This window comes from Dipodomys merriami, unplaced genomic scaffold (assembly GCF_024711535.1).
Source record: "Dipodomys merriami isolate MVZ:Mamm:240054 unplaced genomic scaffold, mDipMer1.0.p SCAF_68, whole genome shotgun sequence".
Classification (NCBI taxonomy): domain Eukaryota; kingdom Metazoa; phylum Chordata; class Mammalia; order Rodentia; family Heteromyidae; genus Dipodomys; species Dipodomys merriami.
This window is the reverse complement of record NW_027206268.1, coordinates 3,325,174-3,344,885: the sequence shown is the minus strand read 5'-3', so window position 1 is coordinate 3,344,885 and position 19,712 is coordinate 3,325,174. Positions and strand designations below refer to the sequence as shown.

The following is a 19,712-nucleotide window of genomic DNA, read 5'->3' as shown; positions in this document are numbered from 1 at the left end:
AGAAGTTATTTTCAAAAGCAAATGTTACCTGAAGTAAAGGGACGAAGTCCTCTTGTTCTAGAGAGCTACCGCTGGGCTTTGCCAGAAGGGAGATGAACTTAGAGGCGTCATCATGATGGTTAGTCAGCAACCTACAAAACAAACACCAGTTAGGAAGATCTGCTACTCTGAAAAAGGACAGGCCACCAACAGACACTAGCAGCGGGGAATTCCAGTCTGATCTAAGGCCATTTAGGTTAAGAGTCAAGTTTGGTTGTTTTTTTTTTAGTCCGTTGCAGGGCTCGAACTTGGGGCCGGGGAGCTATCCCTCTGAGCTCTTTTGCTCAAAGCTAGCACTCTACCACTTTGAGCCGGAGCACCACTTCTGGTTTTCTGGTGGTTGATTAGAGATAAGAGTCTCACCAACTTTCCTTCCCCAGGCTGGCTTTGAACCTCGGTCCTCAGATCTCAGCCTCCCGAGTAGCTAGGATTATAGGCATGAGCCACTGGTGCCCAGCTTCAAGATTGTTCTTGATGGGTGTAGAGGCGAGAAGTCAGAGAAATCCATGACAATTGCCAAGTTTCTAGCTGGGGGTATTAGGTCTCTCGAATACAGACTGCAACGCTGGACTCCTGAAGATTTTTATCAAAGTGTTCTAGATGGCTGTTTCTCCCAATTTCTACTGTATTACCAAGGGTGGGCCTTAAAATCTTATGCTGTGAAGCAAAGAATATCCTACCAGACCTCAACATTCATCTATTACTACAGATGGCTCATCTCTAAAACCACTTTTGGTTACACAAGTCCCTCACTCAAAAAAATTTTTTAAGCCAGATAGTGGTGACTCACGCCTGTCATCCTAGCTACTCAGGAGACTAAGATCTGAGGATCATGGTTTGAAACCAGCCCAGGCAAGAAAGTCCATGAAACTCTTATCTCCAATTAAGTACTCAGAAAAAGCTGGAGTGGCGCTGTGGCTCAAGTGATAGAGTGCTAGTCTTGAGCACAAAGAGGCTCTGAGACAGCACCCAGACCCTGAGTTCAAGCCCCAGCCCCAACACAAAGCATACATTCTCTAGCTTTCTAGCCTCATATGCATAGGACACTTAAGGCCCTCTAATTAATTCTATATCATTAGCTACAAATTATTTCTTTGTGCTTCAACTTTTATTTTTGCCTTTATGTTCTTGCTCTGTTCCCCCCCCCCCCCAACTAATGGCTGGTGCTCTATCACTTTAGCCACTCTCTACTTTTGGCTTTTTGCTGTTAATAGGAGATAAGACTGTTGGATTTGTCTTCCTGGGCTAGCTCCAAACTGAGATTCTCAGATCTCATCTTCCTAAGTACCTAAGATTACAGAGGTGAGCCACAAGTACTCAGCTACTTTAACATTTTAATATACTATCTCAAGCCAGGGGCCGGTGGCTCACACCTGTCATCCTAGCTTCTCAGGAGGCTGAGATCTGAGGATGGTGGTTCAAAGCCAGCCTGGGCAGGAAAAGATGTAAAACTCTTTTTTTTTTTTTTTGGGTCGGTTGTGGGGCCTGAACTCTGGGCCTGTGCACTGTCCCTCAGCTCTTCAGCGCAAGGCTAACACTCTACCACTTGAGCCACAGTGCCACTTCCAGCTTTTTCTGCTTATGTGGTGCAGAGGAATCAAACCCAGGGCCTCATGCATGTAAGGCAAGCACTCTATCACTGAGCTACTTTCCCAGCCCAAGATGTGAAACTCTTATCTCAAGTAAACCACCAGAAAACTGGAAGTAGTGCTGTGGCTCAAGGGGTAGAGCTCTTGCCTTGAGCTGAGGAGCTGAGGGACAATACTCAGGCCCAGAGTTCAAGCCTCATGGCTAACAACAACAACAAAAAAAAATAAAATAAAAAACCTTAACCCCAAGATGCTTAATGAAAAGTGTGCAATTTGGAAGGAAAAAAAGTCAAAATAAAAAAGCTTGTCTTTTTTTATGTCAGTGTGGTAACTGAAACCATTATACTTAGTTGCTTGGTATCCCTTAAATCACTCTGGCTTTTAAAAGGTACTTTAAACAGACAGGTGCTCATGCCTGTAATCCTAGCTACTCAGGTAGAGATCTGAAGATCATGGTTGGAAGCCAGACCATGATGCACTTATCTCCAATTAACTACCAAAGAGCCCCCCCCCCCCCACACACACAGAAGTAAAAGCACACAAACACACATACAGAGGCACTTTATGAGCTCAAAGAGTACCCACTAGAGGGCACTCCGACCACTTTTTAGCAAGTTGACCATGCTTCAGTACAATATACATTTATTTGCACTGGGTATTTTAGGGAGCTTAGAGGCAGGGGGAAGGAAATAGAGCCTACTGCCTACAGAGTAAGGAGATCTGCCTGGACTGTCTCTCATCTCCCTCGCGACAAAGCCAGCTGTGGTGTATTTTTTAAAATCAGGATATTAACAGTAGCAGAATTTGAGAACTTCAAGTTCAGCCCTTTTTTTCTTCATCTTGGTAGACCCCAGGATCTAACAAAGCCTCAGCTGGCCTCTGGAAAGTGGGGAAAAAGGGGGGGGGTGTCACAAGAGTAAGGGATGTCCTCCTCATGGAGCTCAGCATTGCTGGCAAAAGCCATCTAGTAATTAGGTTTAAGAGAAAGGTGTGATCAGCCTGGGAGATGAAAGAGAACAGGAAATGCTCTATCTTAAGAGGCCTTCATGCCAGAGACAAGAAATACAACTACGGATGTTGAGTCTGACCTCTGTACTACAGGAGAGCTGGTATGCAGCTTTATTTACCTGCAATGAATGGCTGAATACTAAAGAAAGTGATAGCCAGGACCCTGAGACAGGCCTGACATTCAGAGGAATAGCACAGCACAGCAGCCACAGGTACCACTGCATCTGCATTCAAAGCATTACAGTCAGTCATTAAAGTTGCAGGGAAAAAGAAAAGAAAAGTTGGGTCTGAATTTAAAAAAAGCTATCAGATGTTAAAAACACAATAATAAGCTGGGTGCTAGTGGCTCACGCCTGTTCATCCTAGCTACTCAGGAGGCTGAGGTCTAAGGGCTGAGGTTCAAAGCCAGCCCGGGCAGGAAAGGCCATGAGACTCTTATATAAATGAGACTCTCCAATAACTCACTCAGAAAACTGGAAATGGTGCAGTGGCTCAAGTGGCAGAGTGCTAGCCTTGAGCTGAAGAGCTAAGGGACAGCATTCAAGCCCAGAGTTCAAGCTCTATGACCACCACCACCAACAACAACAAGAGTCTCTGGAGAAACGCACAAGTCCTTTGTCCCTTAACTGAATTACTACAAAGTAACTGTTACAGCTAGTAGAGAGCTTAAGTATTTTATCAACTATATGTAATCCTAGATTGGATCATGTGTGAATAGAACCTAATTTCTGTTCTCCTTAGAGGAAAAGCATTTACTCCTGTGTCACTGCTATCAGACTTAGATCTTGCTCCCCAATTTAACAAATAAAACTAAGAAACTGTACCAGAAAAATAAACCAACAATAAAACAACAAAACTAGGAAACCATCAGATAGTTACTAAGAAGTACATCTACAGGTCTGCATTACTATTAAGCAACATGTAAGAGAACCATTCTGGCAAAGAACTTGGGGGAGGAGGAAAGGGGAATGAGTCACAGCATTTTTTTTTTTAACTGAAATAAAGGGGTCACGCCTGTCATCCTAGCTACTCAGGAGGCTGAGATCTGAGGATCACGGTTCCAAACCAGCCTGGGCAGGAAAGTCCGTGAGATTCTTATCTCCAATGAAGCACCTGACTGCCAGAAGTGGCGCTGTGGCTCAAAGTGGTAGAGTGCTAGCCTTGAGCAAAAGAGCTCAGGGACAGTGCTCAGGCCCAGAGTTCAAGTCCCATGACCAACAAAAAAATTAAGTAAGTAAAAATGGAGACACTGAAAAAAAAAAATGAATCAAGTAATTGACCTCTATGAGGCTTGTCATGACGCCCACCTGATTAGTAGTCCTCGCACTGCTCACACACTTACGTTTTCCACACAGCAATGAATGACTGTGCGGACACAAATCCTGTCTTCTCTCCCCCCGCAGCCCTGAACATGGGGGCTTTCCAGTAGAGAGGACAGCCACAGACCTGCAAATGAAAACAATGCAGATAACGTGGGGTGAAGATGTTGGAAACACATTGTAGGTGAGGATGATATGACTGCAGCAGTTGTTTGGTACTATGCAAACTGAACAAGGAAACCCGTTTTTAGAAGGGTGGAAAGGGGAAAGGGACAGTGATGGAGGGGGTGAGATTGATTAGGATGGATTGTTAACGTGTGGAAATATAACAATGAAATCTTAAGAAAAAAGATAATTAAAAAAACAACAACAAGGGTGGGTGGGGTTGCGAGAGAGAAGGGGGGTAAATTGTTAAAGAGATGACATGGATTAGGATGCATTTTAATAATATACTGACATGTTGAACTGAAACCTCTTTGTACAACTACTTAAAAGATAAAAAGAAAGAAAAAAAACCCAGTAAAATAAAAACAACAACAAGCCAGGAGCAGGTGGCTCACGCCTGTCATCCTACCTACACAGGAGGCTGAGATTGGAGGATTGTGGTTCAAAGCCAGCCTGGGCAAGAAAGTCCGTGAGACTTCATCTCCAATGAATCACCAGAAAACCGGAAGTGGCACTGTGGTTCAAATGGTAGGGCCACTCACCTTTACCTGAAGAGCTCAGGGACAGTGCCCAGGCCCAGAGTTCAAACCCTACAACCCCCCAAAAAAGCCTTTGTGGCTTTTACCCCGAAGCCACAGTGGACAGAAGGATCCTGTGGGAATGGTCCAGGGGACACAGACAAGCATCTAGGTAGATTCAGGAAAAGGCACGGGGAAAATGTTTAGTGAAGAAAACGGGGGTGGCGGGGCTGGGAAGGTGGCTCAGTTGGTAGAGTGCTTGCCTTGCATGCATGAGGCTCTGGGTTCGATTCCTCAGTACCACATAAGCAAAAAAGAAAAAAGCCAGAAGTGGCACTGTGGCTCAAGTGGTAGAGCGCTAGCCTTGAGCTGAAGAGCTGAGGGACAGTGCCCAGCCCAGAGTTCAGGCCCCACAACCGAACCAAAAAAAAAAAAAAAAAAAGAAAAAAGAAAATGGGACACCATGTATCATTATTCCAAGGTTACTTATAGTAACCCCCCTCCCATTCTGAGTAAGTAGGAAACTAGTTCCCGTCCCTCCATGCTTATATTAGGTAGTCTTTATGCTTAAGAAAGAAAAAGATATGACTACCCTAATTGTATTTGTCCTTCAATTCTTGAGCAGAAAAAAAATGCAGTCACTTTCTTACTGCATCAATTGGTGTTGGCACCCATTACTTATCTCCTCCTTTCTTCTGTGCCTAGAATGCTATTAAGTTCCAGATTCAAAAAGAACCAGAAAAATGCTAGACTGTTCCAGAAAACAGCTATGTTAGATTTCAGGGAATAGTGAACGGAAAAACTGAAATGCCACCATTTCCTTATATATTAGAAGCTAGCACAAATAACTATATATTATAAAAGCTTTAGGAATAACTGGGAATTAATATTAAAACACTTCAATATTCTAAAAAATATATTTTTTTCTTTAATAAAAGGCTCTTCTTTTCAATTAAAGTATTCTTTTTTTCTTTTTCTTTTTGCTGGTCCTGGGGCTTGAATTCAGGGTCTGGGCTCTGTCCCTGAGCCTGAGCCTCTTTGTACTTAAGGCCAGTGCTCTACCACTTGAGCCATAGCACCACTTCTGTCTTTTTCTGTTTAGGTGATACTTAGGAATCAAACACAGGGCTTCATTCATGCTAGACAAGCACTCTACCACTAAGCCATATTCCCGGCCCAATTAGAGCATTCTTTAATTCTTTTTTTTTTTTGCCAGTCCTGGGGCTTGTGAATTTAGAGCCTGGGCACCAACCCTGAGCTTCTTTTTGCTCAAGGCTAGCACTCTACCACTTGAGCCACAGAGCCACTTCCAGCTATTTCTGTGGATATGGTACTAAGGAATCGAGCCCAGAGCTTCATGAATGCTAAGCAAGCACTCTACCACTAAGCCATATTCCCAGACCTCTTCCAGTTTTTAGTGCTTAATTAGAGATAAGAGTCTCATGAACTTTCCTGTCTGGGCTGGCTTAGATTCAAGATCCTCAGATCTCAGCCTCCCGAGTAGGCTAGGCGTATAGGCCTCAGGTGTTTCATTTTGAAGAAGGAGAAATTCAAGTTCAGAGATGCTGCCTTATGAACGATAACCAGAAAAGAGGACCCAGAAGGCTTTCTTTATGAGGTTCAGAAGGGTTTTCTTCAACTTCCTACTAGAGGATAAAATTGTGGCCTAGTTTCTCACTAACACTTGTCTCTTGCTCAGTCTCTGTTCTTATCTTGCTTTCATCTTATTAGGTTCATCCTCAGTCCATTTCTTTCCTATCTTAAAGTTGTGGACAGAGTACAAAGTACACCCTAAGAATTCAACTGGACACGGACAGTAAGCTCTCCAGGGCTGTCTGGGTTCTAAGATGAATGGGCGAAACCTCATCCGCAGATGTAGTTTTCATAAACAGAGTGTTCTCCACACTACAAAACAGATCCCAGTCTTTATAGCTATACTTAAATGCTACTCAGAGGTTGCAAACTCTAGCTGGCCTTCCAAACAGCTCTCTAAACGACAACAATACATAAACACACCCATTAATTGCTCTGGAGAGCTCTCTCTCTCCTCCTCCCTTACAGGCTGCCTCTTCTCTTTCCAACACCAACCTGCTGTAAGGCTGTGTTGTGAAAGCTGTGGAGTTCTCTGCCCATGGCAGGTAAGACACAGAGTAAACAAGGACCAAAAATAAAGACAGTGAGTGCCAACAGTAGCTCCGAGCGAAGCAAATGAGAACTGGCTAACAGACACAAGGAAATCAATATTTAAAATAAGTGGTTTTAAGCGTAAAGAGGCAAAAGCTAGTAAAATGAGTCAGTCCAGTAATCAAAAAGAAAGCAACAAGAAGCTGGTGATGCATGTCTGCAATCCCAGCATTTAGGAGATTCGAGTTTGGGGCTAGCTTGAGCTATAAATCAAGGCAGTACCTCAAAAAAGTAAAACATATCAGGTGCCAGTGGCTCATGCCTGTCATCCTACCTATGCAGGAGGCTGAGATCTGAGGATCGAGGTTTGAAGTCAGCCTGGGCAGGCAAAGTCCATGAGACTCTTATCTTCGATTAAGCACCAAACAAGATGGAATAATTGGAGCTGTGGCTCAAGTGATAGAGTGCCAGCCTTGAGTAAAGATACTGAGGAACAGTGCTCAGGCCTAGAGTCCAAGCTCCAGGACTGGTAGAAAAAATAAACGGAACTAAAACACACACACACATACACAAAAGAAACAAGGGGCTGGGAAGGTGGCTCAGTGGCAGAATGCTTGCCCTGCATGCATGTGATCCTGGGTATGATTCCTCAGCACCACATAAATAGAAAGTGGCACTGTAACTCAAGTGATAGAGCGCTAGCCTTGAGCTGAAGAGCAAGCTGATGATGGACAGTGCCCAGGCTCAGAGTTTAAGTCCCATGACGACCAAAAAGAGAAACAACAGCAACAACTCCAAAAGCTCAAAACAACATAAACAATCATAAAATATATATGTGTGTATATATATATATTTTTTTTCTTTCTTTTTTGGAGACAGGATGTCACTGCATAGTGTAGGCTGATTCTGTCTCTGATTGTACCCACCATGCCCAGCTCTTGCCAATTTTTTATTTATTTGGCTGGTATCAAGAGGCTGAACTCAGAGTCTGACACTTGTGAGGCTTGTTTGCTCAGCTGGTACTCTTACTGCTTGAGCCATGTCTCCAGCCTGGCTTTTTGTTGGTTAATTGGAGATGAAGTCATGCTCACTTTTGTGTCTGGGCTTGCTTTGAACTGTGACCTGGATCTCAGTCTCTTGCGTAGCTAAAATCACAGGCATGAGCCACTCCCCAACGCCTGGCTCATGACAACTTCTTTTTAAGGTCAGTACACATGCTTATATGTAATGCTAGTTACAACTAGGTATGGACAGCTTATCGCGCCACTTCGGCTAACAATTAAGGCGTAAGAGCAATGACGGGAGAGGCTTGGCTCCCAAGAATGGAATGTAGGGCTGTAATCAAGTTAATCAGTCATATACATATGAAATGGTTATTGTGCCACAGGGTCATTAGATATAAACCATAAATTACTGAGTCAATTCACTTGGCTAAGGGAAATAGTTTTCTATTTTTTAAGCGTTTCCACATTGCTGGCTTTAGCACTGGTACTTTTCCCTGACACCCCATCCGGACCCATCTTCTCGGTGTATAATTGTTTTCCCACCACCCTGGGTTCCCTCCCTTCCGTGCCTACATTCCTTCCACGCCTCCACTGGCCATCCCACGGCCATTAGGCCTTCTGCTTTTCTCTCACTGAATGTGTGGAGCGCTGGTGGGCCCCTGAGGCATGGAGCCAGGGCAGGGCCACTTTCCCACAGGGGTGGGGAACTCAAGAGCAGCAAGATGTATAGAACAGGGGTGGGAGTAGAGGAAAGAGGGTCCCCATGTCCCTAGGTTCAAGACAAGGGTGGCCTCCCCAGACAGTGAACCCAGCTCCTTCCGGGGAACTTCTGTGCCTCACACTTCATCAGAACAGCTCCTCCCCCATCTGCTTACCTGAAGCAGCCCCTGAGAGTTGTCTTCCTCACAAATGGTTCCTGAGCTAGAATGAATGGCCTTTTGGTATTTATGCAGAAAATTTCAGGTGTAGGTGGGGCGAAACAAGCAAGCCCTAGTGTATACATAAACTGTCCCCACGATTAACCCTTACCAATCCAGAAGCAAGGACTGATTTTCTTTTTTTGGTTGGTCATTGGGCTTGAACTCTGGGCCTGGGCGCTGTCCCTCAGCTCTTCAGCTCAAGGTGAGTGCTCTACCGCTTGAGCCACAGTGCCACTTCCGGTTTTCTGGTGGTTTATTGGAGATAAAGAGACACAGCTTTCCGTGCCTGGGCTGGCTTTGAACCACAATCCTCAGATCTCAGCCTCCTGAGTAGCTAGGATGACAGATGTGAGCCACTGGCAGGACTTATTTTCTTTAGGACTGCTTTCCTCGGCTCACTCTTGCTCTGCTGTATGTTATCCTGCCCTTCTGACATAAAGCCACTGTGAGTTATAGTGCTTTCCTTCTCTAGGTTCGCAAAAATGCTCTTAGCTCTGGTCTGGCAGATGTCTTCCAGCCCACTGCTGGAAACTGCTTGAGCTTGTCACCAGACAGATTTTTTCTGTTCTTTTTCTTTTTGGCTAGCATCTACATCTGTAATGGCTCAATAACCAGAGGTTCTCTTTGTCTCCAGAGTTTTAATAGGTTACCTCTGAATACAGATTTTACTTATCCTTGATCCGTTTGTATTTTTTGTATGTAGATCCCATCGTTCACAGCCCATTCAGAGAGAACCATTTTGGTTCTGTTCTCTAATACAACAAGCATTCTTTCAGAGATGGGGAGGGGGGTGAGGGGAGGATGACAAAGGTTCAGTGTCCTGGGAGAGGATCTGTACTTTAGTTTTGTGAGCTTGGCTACTTCTAGGGCTGTAGTTTTCTCACAAGTAAAACAGACAGGTTAAGCTCTGATCTCCTCTGAGAGAAAGCATGCTTTTCTTTAGAAACAAACTCAATTCTAAGGATTAATAAGCAAGTAGTAACATTGGAGTCGAGTGGATGGTTAAAAAAAAAAGTACATAAACAAAGCTGGGTGTCTGGTGGCTCACTAGCAATTCAGGAGACTGAGATTTGAGGATCATGGTTCAAAGCCAGCTAGTCCATGACTTTTTTTTTTTTTGGTCAGTCGTGGAACTTGAACTCTGGGCCTGAGTGCTGTCCCTCAGTTCTTTGGCTCAAGGCTAGTGTTTTACCATTTGAGCCACAGCACCACTTCCAGTTTTCTGAATGGTTTACTGGAGATAAGAGTCTCACAGACTTTCCTGCCTGGGCTGGCTTTGAACCATGATCCTCAAATCTCAGCCTCCTGAGTAGCTAGGATTACAGACGTGAGCCACTGGCGCCTGGCCCCATGACCTTTATCTTCAATTAATCACAGAAAAAATGGAACTATGGCTCAAAGTGGGAGAGCACCAGCTCTGAGCACAAAAGCTCAGGGACAGAGCCCTGGCCCTGAGTTCAAGCCCTCCAGGACTGGCAAAAAAAAAACCAAGCCGGGCACTGGTAGCTCATGTCTGTCATTCTAGCTACTCAAGAGGTTGAGATCTGAGGATTGTGGTTTTGTGCCAGCCCAGGCACAAAAGTCCATGAGACTCATCTCCAATTAACCACCAGAAAACCAGAAGCAGCACTGTGGCTCAAGTGGTAGAGTACTAGCCTTGAGCTGAAGAGCTGAGGGACAGCCCAGGCCCAGAGTTCAAGACCCAGGACTAACAAAAAACAAAAACAAAAAAACAAAACAGATAGACAAAAGACAACAGAGTTCTATGAAGCAGAACACAGAACTGATGTTTTTCAATATGGTGGGTGGGGTGGGGAAGGGGGGGAGGGAGGAATGTATGTATGCTTAAACATAGAAAGTCAGAGAAGAAGGGAATGTTGGAGCTGCTAGGGGAAGGAAATTAGGAAATCACTTGAGTACTTCTATTACCTTTGCAATTTTCCCCATTTCATAAATGTCTGCTTTCTGATCTTCAATATCCATGAAAGCATTTTCAATTCTGCTCAGCGTCTGTTCGTGGTTACTGCAGGTATCTGGGAGTCCTTCCGGAAAGTAGAAGCGTGGAATGTTTATGGACAATGGTGCGTTCACAGCATTATTCGCATGAGGGACCAGGGAGTCAGGTTGGGGACTACTTGGGAGGGCGGCTGGAGGTGGAAGTGGTGTCCCAGGTTTCTTTTCTGGTTTATTTTGAATCTGGAAAAGAAATGTGATTCTAAGATACACCAATTCTAAACTGTATATATATTTCTTAAGAAGCCTCACCCGTAATGGGAAGTCATGTATAAATACAGAAACCACACATTAAGATGCACTAGAGGTCAGAAGATCTGTGCAGTCTACAGGGCGGCATGTTTTTAGGGGATGCTTTCCATATTAAATAGATCAGTATATAAATGATGCGTTCATCCTCAAGCTTACAGGGACTTCTGCTTTAAAAATCCAGCAGTACATTCCCACCCATCCTTTGGCAGGCATCGCAAAATACAGATCTGAAGGTGCAGTCTGTGAGAACTAGACTAGTAAATTCTTTTTGAAACGGTTCTTAGGTTTTCTGTGCATCCTTACATCTTCAATTGGCAGAAAAAGAAGCAAATTCTTTTTCTTTTTCTTTTTTTTGAGACAGGCCCTCACTATACTTTGACTTTTGTTCTTCCTGCCTCAGTCTTCTGAGTACCAGGATTTTAGGAATGAGACTAACCACCTAGCTCATTATTGTAATTATTTAGGTTTTGGGTGTGTGTGTGTATGTATGTATATGTGTGTGTGTGTTTATCTATCTATCTATCTATCTATCTATCTATCTATCTATCTATCTATCTATCTATCTACCAACCAATCTATCTAATCTGATCTCCTGTAAAGTCCAGGCTGGACTTCAATTTGCTGTGAAGCTCAAACTGGTCTTTGTTTTTGGTCGTGGGGCCTGAACTCTGGGCCTGGACACTGTCCCTCAGCTCTTCAGCTCAAGGCTAGCACTCTATCACTTGGGTCACAGCGCCAGTTCTGGCTTTTTTTGCTTATGTGGTGCTGAGGAATCGAACCCAGGGCCTCATGCATGTAAGGCAAGCGCTCTACCACTGAGCCACCTTTCTCAGCCCTCAAGCTGGTCTTGAGTTCACTCTGTAATGCAGGCTGGCCTTAAACTTGTGATTTTCCTGTCTCAGTCGACAAGTGCTGAGATTCCAGACATAATGCTAGCAAACCTGGCTTGGAATTCTAAAAGAAGGCGCAGATCTTTCTTCTGAAAGACTGCTGAGCTAGGGATAATCTGAAAGCAATCAGAGCCAAGACCACTGGAGCCAGTGTGGATGAACAAGTATTAGCTGGCAGGGTTTAGAGCAAGACCTTTGATGTTAACTCTGCTTTTGCTCTGACAGAAGTGGGTGACATTCAGAACAAACACGGGCTACCTGTCAATGCTTTCACATGAGAAAAACATCTGATTACATGCCGTTCTATTCTGCTTTTGTGTGTGTATGTGTGCACTTCTTAACAATAATTGGCTGATAGGCAAGTATTCACTGGTTAACTACATATTTAATAAAACAGAGTAATATTCTAAAGGAACCTATTAAAATGATGTGTTTATTTTCAAGTTTCACTTATATTACCTTAACTCTCGTTGAATAAAATAGGAAATGTGTAAGTCAAACCTTAAGGTACCATGACAAAGTAGACCCTTTCCAAAGATGATAAAACCTTAGTCATATAAAATTTACCAGATTGGTAAGCTTGCTCTCTGCTCACTTTGACTAAAGTTGCAGTCCAATACAGAAATAGCATCAAACAATAATAAGCTCGGTAAGTATCCCAACTGTCCCCTTTGGTCTTTCCCTAAATCAGAGCAGTGTTTCCATATACATTCAGAATAGTACTAGGTTTTATATCACTATGGCACTGTAATGTTTTTAATACTTGATCATCAATTCTTTCTTACAAAAAGTAAAAGGAAAACAGAGTCTCCATGGTTCATCCACATAATCTGAAATTACTCTGGGTTACAATAATTATGAAACAATAACTTCTTGTGGGATTTCAGAGAGCTACCATTTATTTGTGTGGCTTTTGATTTGTATTGTACTCTGTGCTGGACAACTTGCATGGTAAGCAGACACTGGCTCTTAAGTTGTAAGCAAGAAAGTAGAGACAGCAAAGAAGTCACCACAAGGTAGAAATCATGTCACAGCTTGCTTAGGGAAAACATTTTCCACAATTCAGAAGAAATTACCATTCCTAATTATCTGCAGCTACACAGCACACTATATACCCACACAATTGTCTATATACAAAGTTCTTCTGTTTAAAAAAAAATCACTATTTAAAAATATCAAGATTCTTTAACACATATTTTCTACAAGTGTTAATCCTGATTCTGTCCAAATAAGGGTTTTAATCTAGAGATTCTAGTTTGTTTAGTACTTTTCTGGCTAAACTGTAAAACATTTGATAAGTTGTATTTATTGTCTTTAAAACTGGATTCCTTTTCTGTGTGCTCCAGGTCCAGGTCTATTTTTAAACCTGTCGGAATCTCTCTACAAATAACTTTCTGCAAATAGCTTGAATAGAGGGCACAGATTAATTCCTTGATCCAATATCAAGATACCAGTTATAAACTGTTAGTTCAGTGGGTGGTTTCATTAGTAATAAAAAAATACTTAAAAAACCACAACCAACCAACAACAAAACAAAACACCCCAAGCTTCAAACCTGTGTCTGCTGAAATGACTTCAGCCGCTTCTTAAACCGTGACGGGAGAACAAAATCACAGCCCCTTGCCAGGAAAGCTAACTCGCCCCTTAAATCCGGGTCCCTTCGTAAAGATGTCTCCTTGATCATCATCTTTGAAAAGTGAGCGTTGACTTCGCAACTGCCCCAGCACACTTCTGAAGATAGATTTAATAAACTGTCAATCTCGTCAGGTAGAAAGGCACTTTTTTTTTCTTCTTATCTCCCAAAGAGATTAAATTCAAGCATTGTGTTCTCCCAGCCACAATCCACAGGGGCCACAATCCATGCTCCTTCTGACATGCAGCTGGTTCCCAAAGACAGCCTGTGGCTCCCAATTCTTGCTCATAATTTTGAAATTCCAAACACACAGCCTGCCAAAGGGCCTTGTTGCTCCCTGTGGGCAGCTTTATGTGAAATTGACCTGCACATGTTAGGAATACAGAGCCTTCTGGGAAAAGAAGCACCCACTACTCCTAGTACCAAAGTTAGAAGCATGACAGCAGGCCCTAAAAATAGCAACTTCCCAGATAACACTAACTTGTAATTTCACCATGTGAGGTATTGATCCACACAAAGCAGTTTCTCTACAAACCAGGGGAAAAGAATGTGTAGAACACTTCCAGTTGTTACTATTTAATACTTGATAAAAAAAAAAAAAAGAACAGACTGAATTTGAAACATGAAACTACTGCTTCAGAATGGGTTTTATTTCTTCGCTGGAAGAAAGCAAAGATTAAGAATTCTCTAAGTATTGCTGGTCAAAACATGGAAGAAAGCAGAAACTTTCATGCTCAAATGGTAATCAACAAAGAAATTTGTACTTTAAGAGTTGAAAATCATTTGTTTTTTGGCAGAAGACTACCTTAGTTACTTTTCTGAAGTGATTATATGGATATACACATATATAACATATCAATAATACATATACATATCTCTCTCTCTATATTTATTATTATTATTTTTTTATTATTTTTATTTTTATTTTTATTTTTTCGTCAGTCGTGGGACTTAAACTCTGGGCCTGGATGCTGTCCCTCAGCTCTTCGGCTCAAGGCTAGCACTCTACCAGTTGAGCCACAGCGCCACTTCTGGTTTTCTGAGTGGTTTAATGGAGATAAGAGTTTCATGGACTTTCCTGGTTAGTCTGGCTTTGAACAGCAATCCTCAGATCTCAGCTTCTGAGTGCTAGGATTATTGGCATGAGCCAACGGCACCAGGCTATATATATATATTGAAAATTTTATTGTTGCAGGGTGGTAATAGTCAAATACTATTATCAAACAGTTAAAACCACTGTCTAAGAAATTTTAGATATGCATGTGTAAGTGAAAGTAATAAAAATAGTGCAAAAGACGATCAAGTAACAGTAATAGTAAATAGTATTATTACTATGTTCATAAGGTGTGTAAGATTCTTTCCTTCAAAAAGCTTTATAAAGAAATCATCCAGATGTTTACAATATTCATCAGGTTACCAAATATTAAATAATGGCCTCATCTCAATATTTATGACTGAATCAAGTGTCAGCTCGTTAAAAACACTGAGGATTCTCATCAATGTCATCATTCAATTAGTCTTCTAGTTCTAGAAAATGCAAAACTTCAGAAAGCCCCAAATCAGCTTACCACTGTCTCTTACGGTCTTATTAGTGGCACATTTTCCACAGTTTCCTGCAATTTGGCTGTTTTCCATTCATTTCAAGGCATTGTGACAGCTTTTTGCAACATGTACAAGAGTTGGGCTTATGTGTCCTAACATGTGGCTTAATTTTTTTTTTCTGAGTTGTGTAATTCTTAGCTCATCCAAAAATCTGACCTGAAAGCTTTCAATGGCTGAAGATTACAATGAAAAAAACACTGTTTTTTCTCTCTCATTGGGCAAACATGTTAACTGTTAATTAGGTAGCTTTCCCATTCTTTCTTTCCATATTCCTGCCTAGAACATTCTTCCTCATTATTTTTATCCTACATACATACATAAATAGGATTTGGCTATGTTGATATCCTCCCTCATTATTTATCTCCAGACTAAAATAAAAAAGTGTTTCGATTACAATTAGGTCTCACACCATTTAATGCTTATTCAGCTAAGCCGCACCTTAGTTTGTACTACCCATGGTATTGGGTGAATTTTCACTTCATGAGAACAATCTGCTTCCTCAAGTTACACAACATTCTGGTCTTAAATTTTATCTGTTTCAGGAACAGGTCCCTGGCTATCAAAGGCTGTTGGCATAATTCATGCATTTCTTTCCTTTTCTTTTTTTTTTTTTTTTGTTGGTTGTGGGCCTGAACTCTGCCTGGGTACTGTCCCTGAGCTCTTCAGTTCAAGGCGAGCACTCTACCATTTGAACCGCAGCGCCACTTACGGTTTTCTGGTGGTTCACTGGAGATAAGAGTCTCATGGACTTTCTTGCCTGGGCTGGCTTTGAACCATGATCCTCACATCTCAGCCTCCTGTGTAGCTAGGATGACAGACGTGAGCCACCAGCACCCTGGCCTCATGAATTTCTTTATACAGTGTTAATGAGCTACTGTAACATCTCCCTTAAATGACCTCTCTTTTGACTGATTCTCTGGATTAGCCAGTGCTTTCCATGTGTCCTGTAAAACATCTCCTGATGCCAAAGATACATGGCAGACAAGTCTACTTCCTGCTAGGCACTCATATTTCTATCTCAGTCAAGTTGCATGCTTACTAAGAGTCAGCGGTGCCTGTCTCCAATCTGTTTATGCTTGTTGTACTTTTTATAGTAACAATTCAATTACATAAACTAATAAAATATGAGCATAGAATAAGGAACTGCATTTTAAAAAACAACTTAAGTTTTATAAAGATTCAGTAAAGGTAAACAATGGAGAAAATCTTGTTGCAAACTTAGATTTGGATGAGGTAAAAGAAAAAAAATCATTGAAATCCATAAGATATCTATATTCCAACTGCTCTCTACTGACTTAAGAAACTAAAACTAGAACTGGGCACTGTTGACAGATGCCCATAATCCTAACTACTCAGGAGACTGAGATCTGAGGATGGCTGTTCAAAGCCAGCTCCAACAGGAAAGCCTGTGAGATTTTTATCTCCAATTACCAAAAAAATCCAGAAATGGAGCTGTGGCTCAAGTGGTAGAGTGCTAGCCTTAAGCAGAAAAGCTCTCAGGGACCATGCCCAGGCCCTGAGTTCAAGCTCCACAACCAACAGAAAAAAGAAAAAAGGAAAAGAAAAGAAAAGAAAAGAAAGAAACTAAAACTGGAAATCAGTCAGCAAATGTGAATATGAATAAAGATGACATGAATCTTTGTTATGAGACGTATTTTCAAATAAAAAGCTTGGGCCCTGTATCAAAAAATATCTGAATAGTTGCTTTGGGTGTAAATGTTTTAAGGTAGGCATTTTCCATATATATACATATGGATATGTTTATACATATATGTACTTTATTCTTACTACTTATACTCAATCATTTTCAAGCATGATCTTCTATTTGTAATATCCTATAATCTGATAATAATGTTCCAATATTGTCTAAACTCTTAGAGGAAAATTCTATTTCACAGCTATTTACTTGTTCAAATATTTTTACAATCACTTGTTACATGCCAGACACTGTAAAAGTAGTGTATGAAGACAGGATGAAAAAGAGGTGGTTTTTTTTTCCTTTTTTTTTTTTTCCTCCTGTACTTCCTAGGAGTATATTAGTTTGGAGCAAAGGACAGGAAATATTTTTAAGCTGGGTGCTGGTGGCTCACACCTGTTAACTCTAGCTACTCAGAAGGCTGACAGCTGAGAATTGTGGTTCAAAGCCAACCGGGGCAGGAAAGTCCCCTTTTTATCTCCAATTAAACACCAAAAAGCTGGAAGCAGAGTTAAGCAAGTGGTAGAGCACTAGTACTGAGCAAAAAAGCTAGGGACAGAGAGAGCCCAGATCCTGAGTTCAAGCCCCAGGAATGGCATTAAAAACAACAACAAAAATAATTGTTTTTATTTCAGTTACTTTTTATAAGTCTCTGAAGTTTCAAAGTCAGAACTGAGGTTAAAAGTCTAAACAGTGACTGAAGCTCCTCAAAGGAAGAATTTGGCTCTGTTGTTAACACTTATAAAAAAGCATTCCTCCATGTCTTTTGATGATGAAATAAGCTCTAGGTTTTGATTTCCCAAGCTGTTAAATATTTCAGAGGGCAGAAGACCAGGAACCTGTAAGTGCTTAGAAAAGAATTGGTCTGGGGAAGTTGTTACTGACAGAGGAACAGTAGCCTGGGGTTATTCAATTTGTTATTTACTTCTATATGTATGGCAGTATAGTTGCTTGTTCTAGAAAGGAGCAGAGAATCCAAGTCAGTTTTGTGACAACTGAAATATAGAACCTAAGAACATGGCTTTTAGAGTGACCGCTCTTTTTTTTTTTTTAAAGTAATTTTATTGTTATTAAGGTGTTATACAGATTACTATTTCATGAGTCACGTAATGAACATTTTTTTTGAACAATGTCACCAAATACCATGATTACATTTGTTCATCCTTTCTCTCTCCATTTCTGTGGCCCCTCCCTACTGACCCTATCCCCTCAAAACCCCAAAAGCAAAGAACAAGCACTACTACTACCACTACTAATGACAATAGCAACAGAAAACCCATGTTTCCATTTCCTAGAATTTAGACGAGTTACACCTTTGGGTTCTTCCCCTAAGGGTAGCCTCCTTTAGTTGATGTTTGTGTTGAGTGACCTCTTATTTAGTGGGAAAAGAAGATCAAGTAAGGGAGATTTTTCTTGCACTGTAGATGACTGCATGTTCTGAGACATTTACTCTCTCTGATCAAAAGGGAAAGTAGAATCTACCGGGTTGGGTGCTACAGGATTCATGCTGCTTCTCAGAGGTCTAACTCAAGAGTTTTAAGCTATAATTCAACTAAAAAAAAAAAAAAAAAAAAAAAAAAAAAAAGGCTTCTTACCTTGTAGCTCTCACTTGCTTGCTGAGTCGTTTTTAAAAAGGGTAATAATTTGGAATCACAGACCTTATAAATCACTATAACTAGGTTTTGAAAGAGGAAATTGAGCACGAAGCTAATTAGTCAATTACTCTTAATCCTAAAATTCAGTTTCTCATCCTTTTGTGCTCTCATTTGGTGTTTCTCATTGTTTAATTAATGGCCTGTACTTTCATTAATGTTATCTTGTTCTTAAGCAAAGAACCACTAGCGGGAAGAAAGGAGGTAAGCAGTGGTGGCTCTAGATGATTTGTTCTTCTTTTTTTTTTCCTGTCATGGGGCTTGAACTCTGGCCTTGGGCGCTGTCTCTCAGCTCTTCAGCTCAAGGCCAGCGCTCTACCACTTGAGACACAGTGCTACTTCTGGCTTTTTCTGTTTATGAGGAGGTGAGGAATCAAACCCAGGGCCTCATCCATGCTAGGCAAGCGCTCTACACTAATCCACAGGTTTCTATGTTCTTGCCTACCCTCTTGCCTTTACTTCACAATCTAAAGCAACACAGAAGGCACATGTGTTACGTAGGAGATTGTATAAACATTTGTGTGTCCTACTTCAGTGCCTCCAAATGGTAGGAATACATTCCATGACTAATAACAGAAAGCACCTTCAATCTTTATTTTTTTACCAGTAGTTTGAACCCAGGGCCTTGTACCTGCTCTGCAGGCTCTCTCCTACTTGGGCTATAATACCCCCAAGCCTGAAACCTTGTATTTTTGCCTTTCTGTTTTCTAAATGCTAGGGTTACCTGAACTTCTATAGTCTAAGGTAGACAGAAGAGAGAAGGAAGTATCTGAAATTATTAGGTCTAATTCTCAGAGCCCAGATTTTCTAGCTTTGGTATTTCTCTGTCCTTAGTCTGCTTTTCTTCTTCCTTCTCACCTTGAGGAATGATTTCAATTACAGACTGCTTATTAGAGAGCACAAGAATTAATTTCTGGCCTATAAATATATTAGAGCGCTAACGTTAAATGGAATGGAGAATTTCCACTGACACATTAAACAAATGCGTGGAGAGAGATGGGGAAGAGGGAGAGAGAAGGTGAGAGGAAGAGGAGAAGAGGATATGATTTCTCAGTCCCTTGGGGTGAGAGCTAAATTCAGAGATGTCAAAAGAGAAGTCTGCAACTGAGGATCAAGTCTATCCTGCTGAGGACAGGCATTACGTTGCAAATACAAAAGCTGATGTGAGTTATGCCTGTGGATTTCAACACTTCCCAGAGTAAACACCTCAATGGTGGTCTCCAAAAGTATGAAGGCAGAACTCTGGCTGAAACAAACAAACAAAAACCCAACAACAGGGGCTGGGAAA

At 41.6% G+C, this 19,712-nt stretch overlaps 1 protein-coding gene across 3 annotated transcripts in view; it reads right to left on the bottom strand.

Moving 5' to 3' along the window:
• The window catches only part of Ppp2r3a (protein phosphatase 2 regulatory subunit B''alpha), an 88,375-nt gene that overhangs the window by 33,943 nt on the left and 34,720 nt on the right, over positions 1–19,712 (bottom strand). For 2 of the 3 annotated variants that reach the window (XM_070005468.1, XM_070005467.1), the window contains exons 4-6: positions 10,616–10,882; positions 3,979–4,082; positions 29–131 (exon numbers count right to left, since the gene is read on the bottom strand). In XM_070005468.1, coding sequence (XP_069861569.1) covers positions 29–131; positions 3,979–4,082; positions 10,616–10,882 — 474 coding nt within the window. Of the gene's footprint in view, positions 1–28; positions 132–3,978; positions 4,083–10,615; positions 10,883–13,396; positions 13,879–19,712 lie in introns of those variants that run through there. The other variant, XM_070005469.1, reaches the window with a different exon arrangement.